This window comes from Haemaphysalis longicornis, unplaced genomic scaffold, assembly GCF_048455015.1.
Source record: "Haemaphysalis longicornis isolate Haplotype H1 unplaced genomic scaffold, Haemaphysalis longicornis Haplotype H1 scaffold_8, whole genome shotgun sequence".
Taxonomy (NCBI): domain Eukaryota; kingdom Metazoa; phylum Arthropoda; class Arachnida; order Ixodida; family Ixodidae; genus Haemaphysalis; species Haemaphysalis longicornis.
Window position 1 is genome coordinate 95,141,340 of NW_027526445.1, and position 16,916 is coordinate 95,158,255.

Consider the following 16,916-nt stretch of genomic DNA (forward strand, 5'->3'; position numbering starts at 1 on the left):
AAGAAAAAAGGTTCTTTGCAAATTCCATTGCAATAAATGAGCACTGAATGCATATTTCAGCACACACCGGGGCAGCTATGTTGTTAAACCGTTGTGCAGCTGCGCCCAAAATAGCTGGTTCAATCACAGATGTCGTCGCCAGTTTTAAGATGGAGGCGAAAACATCGAGTGGCCCCGGGACTCGGTCAGTGACCTGTAGCAAGTTTGACAGAAAAAAACGCCTTGCTCTTAAAGGGCGAAAAATTATGCTTGGCCCTGCCAGAGCAAGGGGGTTCACCCCAATTCAACTATGCTCAACACAAAATCAGGTTAGCTGGGGCTCCTTAACGTTTGCATACATTTTAAATGGGAGTATTGCTCTAGTGTGCCCTCTTGCTTTACCTCGTGAAAAAAAAAATGGAAAGAGTTCACACGCCAAATCAACTTTTTTCTTCAGGCTAACAATTCATCTCTACCCACGCTTCACTATTGAAACACACCGTAATAGCTGTTGTGTGCCAATGGTGCTCTTGCCTTTTCATTTGCAGTCGTCTGATCGGGGACCGACTGCCTACGTTGCCACGAAATCCGGCGATTTTCTTTCTACGATTATGCACGATAAACACAAAGTGACGCAGTAGCTGGAAAATTGTAATCTACACTCTACGCGGCACGTGGTGGCAAAAGCCCGCACTACTTGCCATGAGCCGTAAAGCGGGACTGCGTGCGTTTGCGTGCGTGCGCGCCTCAAGTGGGAAACACAGAAAAGCTCGCGCTATCGACGCCAAGTCCGGGAATCGGGTGCCGCCGGGTCTACGGCTTGCTAACGGGGTCTACATTGTTAGAGATTCGAAAGTCTGCACAAAAAACACTGCGGGCTTACCAGTCATGGTGAACTTTCAGCAGCACGTTCGTAAACCCGTGCGAGGTGTAACAGCGGGGTATCAGACGCCGGCAGAAGTGCCGCTAACTATGCTCTTTCGCTAGCCTCGCAGCACTATTGCAGTCTGCGGCAATTTTTTTCACTTTCTTTGTTTAACGAGCCGAATCTACCTCTGGGTTATGAAGCGCGTAGTAGTAGAAGCTTCCGTGTTCATTCCCATCATTTCGGAATCCTTCACGCAGTACAAAATCTTAACCCGCTGTAGTTTTCCCTTTTTGCCTACCTGTGAGAAAAGCAGCCTCGCCGGGATCAAACCCGCGTCATCTGGGTCAGCACCACCACGCCTTACCTACAGAACCAATGCAGCTCTATATAGGATGAAATACGTGTGCGCAACTCATCAATGGCGCTAGGTTTTTTTCGACCACCACGTTTTACTTCGTCATTTGTTTACATTCAATAAATCGGTCTACGCAAGATACTCCGGCCACATTAGAACTAATTACGCTGTCTTATGCTTAACAAGGCCACGCAGGTCAAGAGAATGAAGTTTGTCACGGCAAATATGGGCCTATCATGCTGATGACCGAACGCATCACCCAGCGCACACCGAAAACAAAGAGGTGAGCTAAAAGAGCGCGCTTTTTATTTCAGAAGGTGTACAGGTGGAAAGCGTTTCTTCGTTGTGCCGTTTCACGCAAGCGCCATTTGATTCCATGCGGCGGTTGTAGCCGCTACACTTTGTCATCATATCATCCGCAGGGGGCTAACAGGGATCTGGCGCGGGGAAATCAAGCGCAAGCGGGCAAAAATCGTGCCACCGTGATTCTGCTTTCCAAGCAGGGTGGAGAACTTCAGGCGTCCGTGCTCGTTCTTTAGATCTGAATCTTCAAACTACAGAACCCGCGTTTTACCATCAAATAATAACATCCCAGTTTAGCGATGGTACTTGCCTCATTGATAACAGAACACCTCGTTAAAAGAAAGCCCACTCCCGATTGTGAACAGCATGATTTTTGGGCGAACTTTGTTTGCATGAAGAACGTGGAGAAACAGGTGACATTTAGTGTTTTTAAATGCTCAAGCAATCCGTTAGCCCCGCCTTTATTAATATACACCTCAGGCATACCTTGCTACCAATGTGACCAGCTCGAGCGCAAACGAACTACACGCTTGTAAAAACGCAACAAATATTTGTATTTTAAGCTATACTATCCCAGACAGTGGAGCAACATTTCACGGTAAACAGAACGCTGTGGCTACTATTTAGCGCAAGAAAACACGCCTCCCTAAAACTTGTTGATATCCGGCTCCGAACACGTCTTGGCACCGTTAAACGACGCTACCAATGCGCAAATGCGATTTCAGTCGTCGTGGGATGTCTTATGCTATGTTCAAACTACCTACGCACAGCCGTATCGTGCGCTATAGACGTAAACAAGCGGCGTTTCACGCAGTTCGGTTGGCTAAGACGTCAAATGACGCCATTATTTAAAGGTAATATAACAGTTGCGAAAACAGTCTCAACCCGGCTTTAATCTTTACCCATTGGAACGTGCTAAAACAATTTTCCTTATTTTCTGCTGTTCGCGAAGCCAGGCACGCAAAAGCACCGAAACTAAACACCATCATACAAGAAACCAGAGAGACGGATACACAATCATGTACATGTCATCGATTTCCTTATTCAAATGTTGTGCTCACGCTGTCGATGGGCATTCGCTTGTACAAAATGGTCACCCACGCGAGGCGAAGCGCCTCCAGCGACGTTGGCGGCGGTGGAGCGGGCGTAGAGGCGCTTTTTTTGTACGTTATCGGAGAGCTGGAGCACTGCTCGATGGAAACTTTGAGCTGTGGTGGCTCGAGTGACGTCATCAGAGCGGCTGGTTAAAAAGGCTGGCCCTACGCCTACATTCTGGTGGGACTTATTAGACGAACTATAATGGAAGGAAGTTTTAATGAGAACAAAGACCATTGGCCAGCGGGGTTAGAAAGCATACGGCGACGAGACCGATTTTCCACGAGTTTTTGCGCTTGTTGGAAACGTGGAGGTGAGCTCGTACTGTTGAATAGAGGAATTTCGCCTTTTCATGGCTGTCTTTTAGGGCGGGTGGCAGATTTTGGGCTTCCTTTGCGAATGGATGGCTATGTTAGTTCGACGACCTGCAAATGGGTTGCATTGTCTTGTACATTCGACGTGCAACTATTGAAGGCGATAATGATGCTTGATTTTCCAGGGCCTGTCATGCTCACTGCAAAAAGGCATACCAACACCCGCATAGGTGCTCATCGGGTGAGCAATTGCCGGCATACCACGCAAGGCTAGGTCAACCCGTCAATAAACATCACCACCACCACCACCACTAATGCTGACAAACAGTCGAACGATCCAGCATGCTCGGTGAGGAAATCTTAAATGGTTAAACAGCAATCTCAAAATATAAACTTTGGCTCAGGGATACAAATCTGCTATGACACTGCCCTCGAAATGACATCCTTGCCAACGCACGCTCGACTCCAATCCAGTGAGCTAGACTCCGACCTAAACAATCACTTATTTAAATTATTTGCACTACGTTCCGGCTATTCATTTCTGAATTCAATTTCCTTTTTCCTTTAACTCTGTATTTATTAAGAGGCGTCTTGCTCTCGTTTTTCTGAAGACGTTGCATGTAATAAATTAGATATCATCATTACGATCACAGCTGCTAGAACGTGCTTTAATGAAGAAGAAAAAATTTCAATCAAGATTCGTTTTTCGCAACAACTGTTTCTTTACCCTCCCTAAGCTCTTTCTGAGAAGGTTCGTCTAGTTTACCGCCAATTTTTTCAAGCCTGTGCGGTTCTGACTGCTTAGGCATACGTCACGTCTATAAAACAGAGGCCGGAAAAGAAGAAGAGCATCTACGGCCAGCAAAGTCGTCACGTAGAGCACAGCCTCCCTGCTTACTCCGCTTCCCTGACGACTACTCCCTGCCATGAGCAAAAACATCCTGTCACCATCCACGAAAAAAGTGCGGAAGCCGGCCCCAGCGACCACGGCCAAGCCCTCCAAAGAGCAGCGGAACAGTTCACAGGAACCCAGGCCGAGTTCCTCCTGCGACCACACAGACACCTCGATGCCGCCGTGCGTTTTCCGGGTGGACAGTGCGGGTAGGACCATACGTAACTGTGTGCTCATGAACAACGGCGTCTGGATGCCCATGGTCGGCCTCTCCATCTGCAAGGTGAGTGTGCATATTTAGAAACAGCACGCAGTCTACATACCGCGGCTAGCCCGGAGAAAACCTAGCCTAACTCTGCCACCACTCGCGTGCCATCGGCTTGTAACACCCCGTGATAATTTCCTGCAAAATTGGCGTTTTTGTAGTTGTCTCACACATATTCACGTGTAACAAAATTCAGCGCCAAAAGTAACGTACCATTGCATAACGTACCATAGTCGAACGACTGACTTTATACGCACGACCTCGTGAAGTCTGGCGGAAGCCACTATACGCACGACGTGAATGACGCGCCAACGCGGCAGCCAAAGCAACCGGCGCCGCGATGTTGCTCCACCCGTCCCAATCGCCCTGATAGAGCGTTTTGCCGGATTTGCAAGCGGCTCTAGCGCCCTCTTCCGTTGCACCATGGATACCATACCACGGGTCGCGAAGCCGATGGTTCAAATGACAGCCGTACAACGCTCCTCGAAATGAATTTTCGTTTAGATTTTGCGCCCCGTAAAGCAATAAAAAAAGCACAAGTGATGTTGTGGATACAAAGGAAGACATTGAACCGGATAATGCATTTATTTCACCTACGATTGCAGCTATGCGACTCAATTAACATGCTTTGGGCCACATTGCGTCCTTGACAGACCGACCATATTCCCAACTACCGATAAGAAATTTGGGGCACTTCAATAACGTTCAGCTCCCTAAAAATAACCTAGGTTATAATTTTCACACATTTTTTATCTCGGCTTACAATCTGCATAGCCAATGCAGTTCAGATGCGCTCGGGTTGCGATCGCATCGAACCCACAACGGATTGCGGTGCTCTAATGGAGCCTCCGAATTAATACTGTGGATGGAAGCACTTGTCCTATATTTAGAATCAACACGTAAATGGAGGATTACGTTGAGCGATAGCCTAAACGATTGTTCTCATTGTTCTGCTCAAATTGTTCTACTCATGCGCGTTAAGAAAGAGACAGGTTCAAGTTCAGTTACAACAAATTATAAAAAAACTAAGTCAGATGCACCCCCATATCATTTTATTCTTACACAGATTTCGGTGGCCACATGCAAGCCAATTTTCACCATTTTGAAATGAATACCCACGAAATTTAATTTCAATTACATCCACATGTGTTGAGCAATGATAACAGCTTTCATGTTTGCTTTGGGCATTAACCATTTACGTACACTAAAAGTTAGAAACCAAATGTTCACTGAACATTTCAAGAACAATTTGGTTTATGTATACGTCGTGAATGAACTTTCTTTATGTGCGTAGGGTTCGCGAGCCAGAACCCCCTCGACGAAATGACGCCGACACGCAAGAAACTGAAAGAACCAGTTTATTCCACACAATAAAACAAAACGGCATGCGTAGAAGTATCAGCGTGTAACATAACACTCATACGAGCAACCGCGAAACTCAACAACAAACTGCACCGATCATTCCGAAAATAATAGGGCGCTTTAATTCACACTCACGGCGATGTCCGAGTTCTGTTATGGTGATGTCCGAGTCTGTGGTCGCGTTTGTGTACTTCAGTTTATTTTGCAGTCGTTCAAGTCGTACACTTAGCCGGGAATTGACGACGTCCACTGTTTGTGTAGCTTTCACTACGAAAAGGCGTTTGTTCCGGAGCTTAAATTCTCTAAAGGCGAGATCGAAATGGCTAAAGCAACTATATCGTGCCCCAACTTTGAATGCCATGCCGCCTCCGTCGAAGCCGCCAAGGGGCTTGTGGGACCCGCCAACCCATATGATGATGGCGCTTTCAGTTTTCAGCAAATGCCGCGTTGGCGCCTCAGTCGCGTCGTGCGTATAATGGCTTCCGCCAGACCACACGACGTCGTGCATATAAAGTCAGTCTAACCGAACTAAACGCGACTGCTCTGATGCATAACAGAAACTAACCCGTCCAACATTTCGGGCTGAGCTCAATTGCGGCCACCTGTGGAATGAGCCGCGTTTTGTGCGTAACCGAGTGAACAATGGCCTGGACCGACGAGTGCAAGAAAAAGCGAACGATGAAACAAAGCAAAGCAAGAGAGTGTCGCCAATTTTGCAGGGGAGGACGGTTCGCCGTGGCGGAACGCCACATAGAATACCCTCTAGGTGGTGTTGCATGGCGGCGCGAGCCAGCGGTCTCTAAAAGTCTGCGGAGGGGGGAGGGAAGTGTCAGTATGGTGTGCCCGCATGAGGTGCTCGACGGCACGACGCTTGGCGAAAACCTGAGGGCACAGTGCCCGTTACTATGATGTGTGTTCACTTAAGAAGCAGTTGGCGGTCACTTTCTAAAACGCACTCGCGCCGCCTACGGAGAGACTCATCATCACTGCCGTCGAGAGAATTCAGAAGTGCATGCTGCCTCCGAGCACTGGTGCTGCGCCCAAGCATCGAACTAGGGATTATCGTAATCGGCAGACAACTTTTTCGTAGTGCTTCTAAGAGCACAAGACGAGGTCTATTGTGCTCATCATTTTTCGCAAGGATGCTCCAGGTGGGGTGCTTAGCTAATTCAAGCGGTGTTTCTACCGGTGGCCCGTAGAACAGACACTACCGAAGCGTATGATGCCAAGTGGAAAAACTGGTACAGTTTCTGCGCTGATCTCTTCTAAGTCAAAGCGCCCGGTAGCAGGTGTCCGTGTCACTGCTAAATTGCAGGGTTTTTAACGGGCATAAAATCACAAAAACTGAAGCTCGCTAACCGATATGGGTGCCACATGCACGTACCCATGTTTAAAACAACATTATGTACTTTGTCGGCGCCTATTTATCTTGTCTGCGGCTGTAGGTACCGGGCAGCTGTACGTGTGGCGCCTCCACCCGGTGCTCCCTTCGTTACTAGAATTAGCCGGTACATTGGACTACGCAGCCTCCAGTTTTTGGCGTGTTTGCATCGGGTCTTTGAATGTTTTGGTGGTCTTTTAAGCGGATATGGCGGGTGAACCAAAGTCCAGGCAGATATGTTGGGTTCTTAGATGCAACAACGGCTCCGTAAACTTCTCCGACGCTTCTAAATTTCGGTATGGGCCATGATAATATGAGCGCTTTTTGCAGCGATCCACGCTTGGCTCTACCCGTTCTGAGTACGAATAAAACTACTATTAGTAGTGTTCATTTTCAAAATGCACTGATGGCGAGGTAAACTTATTTAACGCTTCTAGGTTTGGTAAAGGGCTACATCGACTTCACCGCTTTTTGCCGCGCTCTGCGCCTTGCTCCGCGCAATCTGGGTAGGACCACACCTCTTACTATTAGTAATCTTTTTATCTTTTAAATTATCTAGACTGGTATCAATGGCTACGGTTTCCACGCCAGCCTTAACGCTGGCATACCTAGATACGTGTCCTGTGAAGAGAAAGGTACTTACGTACCTGATCGATTACCGTGTGGCCGTTGAAACGTCGTCGTAGTTGACACGTTCTTCATGTTACGGTCAGCTTTGGGCCTCCGGTTTTGGTGAGCGACAGTTTTACAGCACAGGAGCCTGAGAGCCGAAGTGAAACTCCCAAGTTTCTAGTAGTCATTTTATCAATAGCTAAAGTTATTGGACCACCCAACTGCCCAAGCTACAAGCCATCCCCCCATCTCTTTACCATTCCCACCTACGTCGAATAAATGCTGGCACGGATAGTTCAAAATGCCGCAGTGGGATGTCAGCCTGTATTTTTAATGCTGAAGTAATATTTACCGAGTACATAAAAATCGTGTAACCCCATGCAAAGAAACCAAAACCACGCGACTGGTTGCCTCAAATAGGGAGCATCAGCCCGAGCCCTCTAGCACTGACGAATTTCTGACACGCTGGAAGCGGTTAGGATTTCAACAGGGGTGCATGTAGTGCGAAATTAAACTGCTAAATCGTCCAGTCCTCCGTTTAAAGACGACGATGGTTGAACGCGGAGCATTCTTCGTGCGAAATCGATTGTGAAATTCTCAAACTCAAAGACGCTCCCATCAAAATACAAAACTGCGTGCTAATCAAATTGAAACCTCAACTAGTCAGTTCAAATCCAAAAGGTAACTAAGAACACCCACAGGATAAACCTTTGCGATAAACCATCCTCGTCGCTAGATGAAGGAGTGCATGATTTTTCAACCGTAGGTGACCGCTTATAAAACGACCTCAGCTTTCAGTTGTGAACCTGAGTACAGGTTTTTGGCACCCTCCTGTATCTCGTCCTTCAGGGACGCAAGAATTTCTTTTTATTGAAAACCATTAGCCAACTAGTAAGAAATGCTTTTCCACGACAAGCAATGACGTTCTACTATCTTGCGGTATTTTTCTGTAAAGGAATTCTCATGACTATGGTAAGCGTACTTCTGCGAAATTAAGCACATTTCTATCGTAGTAATGAAGTTAAGGAAGCGTCTCCAATCACAATATCTGTTTTGAAGTCTGTCTTGTAAGGCACCTCTACAGTTTGTCTTTCGCTTGAGCACGTCACATTTTCGACATAAACTCCCAAGACTAGCACCGCAGCATTTCATTTCATTTCATTTCATATTTATTACATAATTTTAAGCAATTGCAAATATGCAACAAGATTTCGGGCCAATAGTGGAAGCTAGTTGAGGCCAAGATGAAAATAGACAGCAGGGAGAACAAACTTACTTAACAATTCAGCGAAACAAGTGCAGTACTTAGTGTACGCAGAGTATGTAAATACAGGACGCAAAGGCACTCATAAGCCGCGAGTAAAGAAAATAAACACCAATATCAATCAATAGAGCGAAAACAAAATATACACTTTTACACATTTGAATCGTACACTTGAGGTTGATTGTTTAAAAAAAAGTATCTTTAAAGTACTCTTTTTTTTTTAAATAAATACATTAAGCGTCTATGTAGACACAGATACACAGCTACATGTACAGACCTAAGATCCACAAAAACAGAGTGCACAGCAACACAAACCTCGATACATTTCGGCAGGAATAGCCGCTTAAGACATCGGAAGCACACAATTGAAAGTTAACAAAACTTTTCCAGAAAGATATTTTCATGCACCAACCTGGTTTCTGTCCACGATGCCTTCTTGTTATTTATATTGATGTTTCCTTCAGCCTAGCTTCGAACGATAGAACCTTTTTATAGAAGAAATAAAATCGTTAGCCATCTTTATTTCAAGGGGTACAGTGTTCTACATTTTGGCACCAAAGTTTTGGATTAATCGTTCGCCGTAGGTATTACGAGTTATCGGCGGGTTAAAGTTTACATTATTGGCATGCCTAGTATTGCTGGTTAGAATAATAAATAAATTTCGTCACAACGCGTGATTATTATGAAGGATCTTATTCACCGTAATTTCAATTTTCATTTCGGAAAGAAGCTTTAGGGGCAAGATCTGAAGGTCACGAAACAATATTTCAGTAGGAGTATGGAACTGGGAAAAGCTGATAGTACGCAAGGCTCTTTCATCACTTTAAACAAAGGATCGAGGTAAGTTTTAAATGTAAAAGCCCAAGACTCGCAGCAATATGTCAGGTGGCAGTGAAACAGAGAAAAATAAATAATTTTCAACGTGTACAGGTCAAAGTACATCCTAGTTCTTAGCAATACATAACACAGAGAAGCTAGTTTTGAGCACACGTTATTTATGTGGGTCTTCCAGTTCAAATGACAATCAAGTGTAACACCTAATTCCTGGATCCTCTTAAGAGAGGCACCTTAACTTAACTAGTTGACTCCTGAATAGCAACATATTGCTTGAAAATATTGTTACGTGACGCTCCAAATACAGACAAACGGCGAAGACGACGAGAGACACTGGACGGTGCACGGTTCGAGAAAGAAGAGGAAGAGGTTGATCGGCCAGCTTGCGAAATGTTCATTTATACGCTGCTGCGTGAAGCCATCGCAGATTGTATGAATATAGCAAATACGCCTAATTTTTATCCTAACATTGTGGTGGAGGTTGCGGAGTTGGTATCACCACCTCATCCCGTACCGCTCGCCCGGGCGTACTCCACCCACCCCAGAGCTTCGGAGTGGACGCTCCGTTCCTCGCGTAACAATGCCTGGTGATGGAGCGACCTTCTCGACAACCATCCCTCGTCATCGTGTCTTATCCCCGAGAGCCTGGAATACTCACCGGGGCGGACGACACTGATGTGGACGACTGGCTCAATCTGTTCGAGCGTGTTAGTGCTCACAACAGGTGGGATCCCACCATCATGCTCGCGAATGTCATCTTTTATCTGAAAGAGGAGAGTCCTGCGCGCAAGTGGTTTGAGACGAACGACACCGAGTTGAGCAGCTGGGAAGTCTTCAAGACGAAGCTGCGAGAAGGGTTCGGAAAGCCTCTTGGTCGCCAGGTTGCTGCCCGCAAGGAGCTGGCATCGCGCGCCCAGACGTCAACTGAATCGTACGTCACATACATCCAGGATGTTTTGGCCCTGTGCTCGAAGGCTGACAGCACAATGCCGGAGGCCGACAAGGTGGGACACACACTGAAGGCCATTGCGGTTGGTGCATTCCACATTCGTATATGCAAAGACTGTGCCATTGTAGATACCATCATTAAGGAATGGCGCTTCGAGGAGGCGAAAGGACGCCGAATAGGCCACACCTTCGCTCGACTTCTACGCACAGCAGCGACCTCTTCGCGTGAAAATGGCAACCTGCAAGCCCGTCTTCCCTGCCAACAAGATCCCGTTCCATCGTGGTCGGATATCACCAGAGTCGTGCTCCGAGAACTGGAGGCTATGACGCCTACTACTGCGGTGCCATACATGCCCGATCGGAACGACCTCCACGCCGTTGCCGTTACCCAGGCCGTTGTCCGCGACCAAATAGCCAAAAACGGCCTTCACCTTGTGTGCTCGATTAGCTCTCATTTCTGACAAGGGTTCAGGTCCTCGAACGTCCTCCTCCACGCTACCCACGCCGTAACCCCGCTGAGTGGCGTACCCCGGACGATAAACAAATTTGTTTCCATTGCTCCAGAGTTGGCCACATTCCCGGTACTGTCGCAGCCCCCGGGTCTCATTCTTCCACAACAGTTACTCCCAATATAGTACTTGACCACCCTTTGGCTACTCTGATGACCGTCAGAACTGCTTCTCTTCGCGTCCTGAGCTGAACCCGACCAACTTTAACCGTCACCCCCAAGATTCAACCATTTGCCGTCGCCCCAACGCCGCCAGTCCCGCTCACCACAGCCTCGCCACCCATCCCCGGCGTCCGACTACGCTCGACCTCCTTCGGAAAAATAGCTAATGAAGCTCCCGGAGGTGATGCTGCATTTCCGACCACGCCCGAAAATCCTGTCTTGACCGTCGGCTACCCGGAACAATTTACTGGACGTTGAAGTTGACGGCGTTCCTGTCAGTGCCCTCATCGATACAGGAGCACATTTATCTGTAATGAGTGCTCATCTTCGCCGCCGTTTACGAAACGTTATGACGCCACCAACATCACATCTTGTTAGAGTCGCTGATGGAGGGACACCTGTTGTTATGGGAATGTGTTCTACTCGTGTGGCTATAGGTGGTCATCAAACGACTGTTTTGTTCACGGTGCTTGGACGTTGCATGCATGACCTCATCCTTGGCCTTGACTTTTTATCTGAGCACGCCACCCTCATTGACTGTTCTACCGGTGTCCTTCGCCTCTAGATGCCGATTTTGCCAGCACACGACGACGCGCCCGACGAGTCTTTCCTCCAAAAAGCACATTCGCTTGGCACCGAGGGCAATAACTTATGTTCCCCTGTCGTGCAGATCCCCAGGTCTCGACGGTGATTACGTAGTGTCACCAATTATTGATGTGCTCCTTGCTCACAGCGTTTGCCTACCTGATAACGTAGTTAGTGTTACCAACAACGAAGTCACGTTGCCCTTTCTGAATTTCAGCTTCTGTGCACAGGTTCTTCCACGCGGTATGACACTCGCCACGTTTGCGCCGGTTTGTGATTACGAAGTTTCTGCAGCAACCTTTGGCGAACCTCCAATCGATGCTGAAACACCCAGCCCGACTCTTCCGCGGGAGAATGCCGAACTTTTGAAGATGATTGCAGCTGATCTAACGCCAACGCAACCTCAAGAACTGCGTTGCGTTTTGGAGTCATACAGCGACATCTTCGATTTCGGTGATCGTCCTTTGGGCCAGACATCTATCGTCCGTCATCGTATTAACAATTGCGACACCAGCCCTGTGCACAAACGGCCGTATCGTGTGTCCCATGCTGAGCGGCTTGTTATCGAAAAAGAGGTGGACAAAATGCTTAATAGAGACATTATTGAGCCATCCTCAAGTCCTTGGGCGTCAGCAGTCGTCCTGGTTAAACAGAAAGATGGAACCTGGCGATTCTGCGTGGACTACCGGCACCTAACAAAATCACAAAAAAAATTACACCCATCTCCCCGAAAGGAACCATGATTTGGATGCGGAGCGTCATGGGGGTGCCGTTTGCGTTTCCGTGATGTTGGTTAGCCAAATTTGGTGGAAATGTAGCGAAGCCCGTAATGCTCATATTTCCTACTAATGGTTTCCTTCGGGGAGATGGGTGTAATTTTCCTTATTGCATTCGTGTATACGCGAGTGAGACGAGATTGCAGTGGTATCTAAAGGTCTGTTAGTGTTTGCGCTGATGCTCTCACTTAATTGCGTCAGCACACTCACTGACAGGGCTGTTTCTTCCATCCTACTTCATCTGAAGAATCACGGAGTCAAGCGCAAGCACAACCGGAGTCAAGCGAAGCATGCGGCCAATCCCTAGGCCAATCCCAAGGGGCATCCTGCCAAAATCATCATGAGAAGTGCTGCGGTCAGGGCGACCGCAACGTACACGCCCTCCTCTTCTCAGCTTTGTCTTCTTCTCCTTCTTCGTTTTCAGCGGTTCCCCTACGGGAAGATGACGACGGTGGCGCATGCGCAGGTGGTGTGCGGACACTGGACCACAACCGACGCCACGAGACATACCCCCGAGCATAAGACGCTCCGCATCTAAAAAGGACGTCTATCCCCTTCCAAGAATCAACGATGCACTCGATTGCCTTTCTTGTGCCGCGTATTTTTCTTCCATTGATCGCCGCTCCGGCTACTAGCAGGTCACTGTCGATGACAAGGAGCGACAAAAGACGGCTTTCATCACACCGGACGGACTCTACTAATTCAAAGTAATGCCATTCGGACTTTGTAATGCCCCAGCAACTTTCGAGCGAATGATGGACTCTCTGCTCCATGCCTTTAAATGGTCGACTTACATTTGATATCTTGATGACGTTATCGTCTTTTCTCCAACGTTTGCGACCCACCTACAGCGACTGTCGGACGTTGTGGCCGTTGTTCGCCAAGCCGAACTTCAACTTAACTCTTTCAAATACAAGTTCGGACGACGGAAAATCACCATCCTCGGCCACCTGGTCGATGCTAAAGAAGTGCAACCTGACCCCGACAAGATTGAAGCTGTGTGAAAATTTCCCGTTCCACGTCAGCAACAGATGTGCGCAGTTTTGTCGGTTTGTACTCCTATTTCCGCCGCTTCGTACGAAATTTCGGGGGCGGATGTCACGGAACACCTGTGTGGACAATGCCCCATCGCGCCATAACCCGTCACCGAAGACAACGAAGAGGATGCTGCTCGCCCGAGTGATCATGGCCGCTTGTAAATAGATCGCATCGCTCTTCGGCAACATCTTGTAAAAACATCACTTCATCGTCTCCCATGGTTCGCCTCATCATTGTCCTGCCGCCACGTAACAATATAATAAATTTTGTGATTACTAAGCTAGCCTGGATAAATATTGCCGCATAGCGCTTTTAAAGCTGTCCCCTCAAAATTCCTTCCGAAAACACATTCTTGACTTCTTCACCTATATAATAACTGCAAGGGCATATAGCTTTCGGTCGGAACGGTTGTAATCGTGGAATGCGCCGCCATTATTAATGGCAGGCCTTTGCTTAACGGTGGAATGGCTTGCAAGTGCGGCGGCATGCTGCCTACACTAAACGACTCTGCAGGGTCCCCATGTGCTTTCAAAAAGCGTCGTAATGAAACAGGCGCTCAATGTACACACGCAGAATTTTTTCCGCTTGCGTATTGGGGTCGAAGTTTCACAGTTGAGCATAGGGGGACGCCCACTCTACACGTCAACTGTCACTTGAAAAAGATATTTGTCGTGGGTGTGCAGGGTGATACCGCGCATATTGAGAAGATTGTGGAGGACGCTGTGTTGTCCGGCTACCGACACATCGACACCGCGCACGCCTCACACAACGAGACGGCCATAGGAAACGCGCTCCAGAGGATGATGGCTTCGGGCAAGGTTAAACGCGACGAGCTGTTCGTCGTCACCAAGGTACGATCGTTGGGGAATGCTAATTGGCTTCCCAAGGGAAGCATTTTGTATATCCAGGAGACAAAATACTGCTATTTCACGCAAATGTTGCTGCGTGCAATTGTTTTTGACGCGTAACATAAACTGCGGCCCTATTTCTTGCTTTACGAAACATTTTGCCAATAGATTGAGATTTTCTGGGCGGTTGTGATAGTGCTGGTTGTGCCCATCTTGAACTTATAGCCTCGGGTAAAGACGCGTTTTGATGCTTCAATTAGCATTTGTTTCGGGGTACAGGAAACCAGGATGCATGCTTTGCCTTAATCACGCGCCCAACTTTTAGATGCAAGGAAGCAGCACACACAAATTTGTAAGGTAAAATGGTGTGTCATTTTTATCATCTTTGCTGTAATACCGCATTTTCCTCGTAAACCATGAAGCTGCTTTTATAAAAGTTCTTTGTTCCTTTGTTTTCATGTGCTGTCGTGTCTTTTCTTAAGTCTTGCTTTCTTCAATCATTTTTGGGCCATGCCGCCGTCGTCGCGAGTTCCGTCGAACATCTCTGCATTTTTAACTGTCCTTGTAGAGACAACTAGGCTATGTCAGGACAGCATGTAGGGAGGATCACCGCAATAAATTACTGCCTGAGGTCTTTATGAATATAAACTTTACTTTCCGAATTCTAGTTCATTGGTTTGTTTGTGTAGCAAACAAATCATTATGAGTCCTAAAACCATCTGTGGCCATTCCCATCAATGCAGCCCACTGTAGCCACTGAAAAATAAATTAGAACCTTCGTCTCGACTTCTGACGAATTACCAGTAATGCGATTTACCCTAAATACTTTAGTACCAACATGTTCTTCACAATTGTGAGATGTATTTAGTTAAAATTCCAATTTTGCACCATGCCCACTTGCATTTATTCCCCAGTATAAAACTTTCGTCGAGGTAGTCCCATAGCCTTCCTCTTTGTAGGTAATAACAGCCTGTACATGCCGTAAAAAATGCTTTTAGCCAACTAGAAGCAAGCACAACACTCACACCGTGTACAGCCGCAGGGTGCCTTCCCTTTTAAAGGGAAAACATTGTTAGTGGGACTGATGGTGCCCTGTAAAAGATCTAACGCATTTTCCTACAGGCCGGTTGGTCGTCGAAAATGGTCTCATGTGCTAGGGCCTTCATATTTTAATAGAAGACATGGTAAATTTCTAATGAAAAATGGTCTTCCCAGCAATTTCTTTGGGCTTAGAGGCAAAACCAATTTTCATGTTATCAGCGTAGGGTTGGTCATTGTAAGCTGGCTGTGTTAGATTGCCCGTTCTGCAGTGAAACATGGCCATCTACGGTGTCTTTATGGTTACAGAAAATGGCTGTAACCCTTGTGTATCAAAGGGTCCCGAAACAAATGTTATGGCAATGACGCGCTAAGACAACTCTGCTTGCTTGAAACTGGGCTTTCATTATGTTAAAACACTCAGTCGAAAATTTTGAATAAGGAGCGCTTCCGGATAAGGCAACACACGCATCGATCGTGAAGGAGGAGTGCAGCAATACCGTACATTTTTACGTCATCAACCACGTATCTCTATACAGATGCACCTTAGTGTGTGAAAAATTGTCGCTTTCGCATTTCTCTCACTTTCTTCAGGAAGGGCTGGTAGATTTTTTTCTCTTGACAAATGTCCTGAAAAAAAGTCTTCTAACGACTACAAGCACCGTTGCTCTAGAATAAAGGCAAAGTGAAAAGCAACGGTTTTTCTTCCGCCACTTCGTAAACTAATTCACTAGAGCTCTATTGTAACAGAAATAAACAAGAGATAGAACATGCGTTCAGAACTAGATTTTTTTTTCAGTTTTGTGCCAGTTTAGCTCTCGGTAGCGACTCACACAGCTTTAACTCTTACCCTGTCGGACTTGCACGCAGCTTCCGTGCGAGGGAAACCATCGCGATAAGGTGCGCAAGTACCTGCGCTCGTCTCTCGAGAAGCTGAGGCTTCCCTACGTGGACCTGTACCTGATCCACTTCCCGGTCTACGAACCAGGATTCAAAAAAGACTCCCAGCGGCCTGCCCCGAAAGGGGGCTCCGAAATTGAGAAGCTGAGCAGTAGGTGCACCGTGGGTGCGCCGAGGCAGACCAGTGCGGCCGGGCTCGGGTCGGACGTAGAGTCGCCTGAGAGCTCGATCCCGGATGAGGATTCAGGGAGCTCGGATGTCGATGAGACCGACATCCTGGAGACCTGGAGGGTAAGGCCCAGCCGAGCTTTTGGCACAATGATGAGATACATTTTCTGCCACGTTACAGCTCAAAGATGTCCCTTGTAACGGGCAGATGACATGGCTTCGACAAATTTTTCCACAGCGACAATTGGACTTGGCCATGCTCTACCGTGTATGCGCGGTAAATGAAACTTCACAGATTGCGAGGAGGGCCTGGTGAACGCTCGGCGGGGTCATTGGGGAGTCATTGCGAGGCTACGTGGTCATTAGGATTAACGTCAATATTTCTTCATTCTGCCGAACTTCTGATCACTCGCAATTAAAG

General features: G+C 47.3%; 1 protein-coding gene across 1 annotated transcript in view; it reads left to right on the top strand.

Moving 5' to 3' along the window:
* The first annotated feature begins 3,840 nt into the window (after positions 1-3,840).
* The window catches only part of LOC144148395 (1,5-anhydro-D-fructose reductase-like), a 62,957-nt gene continuing 49,881 nt past the window's right edge, over positions 3,841-16,916 (top strand). The window contains exons 1-3 of the mRNA XM_077679935.1: positions 3,841-4,089; positions 10,169-10,528; positions 14,225-14,392. Of these exons, the coding sequence (XP_077536061.1) occupies positions 3,841-4,089; positions 10,169-10,528; positions 14,225-14,392 (777 nt within the window). The remainder of the gene's footprint in view (positions 4,090-10,168; positions 10,529-14,224; positions 14,393-16,916) is intronic.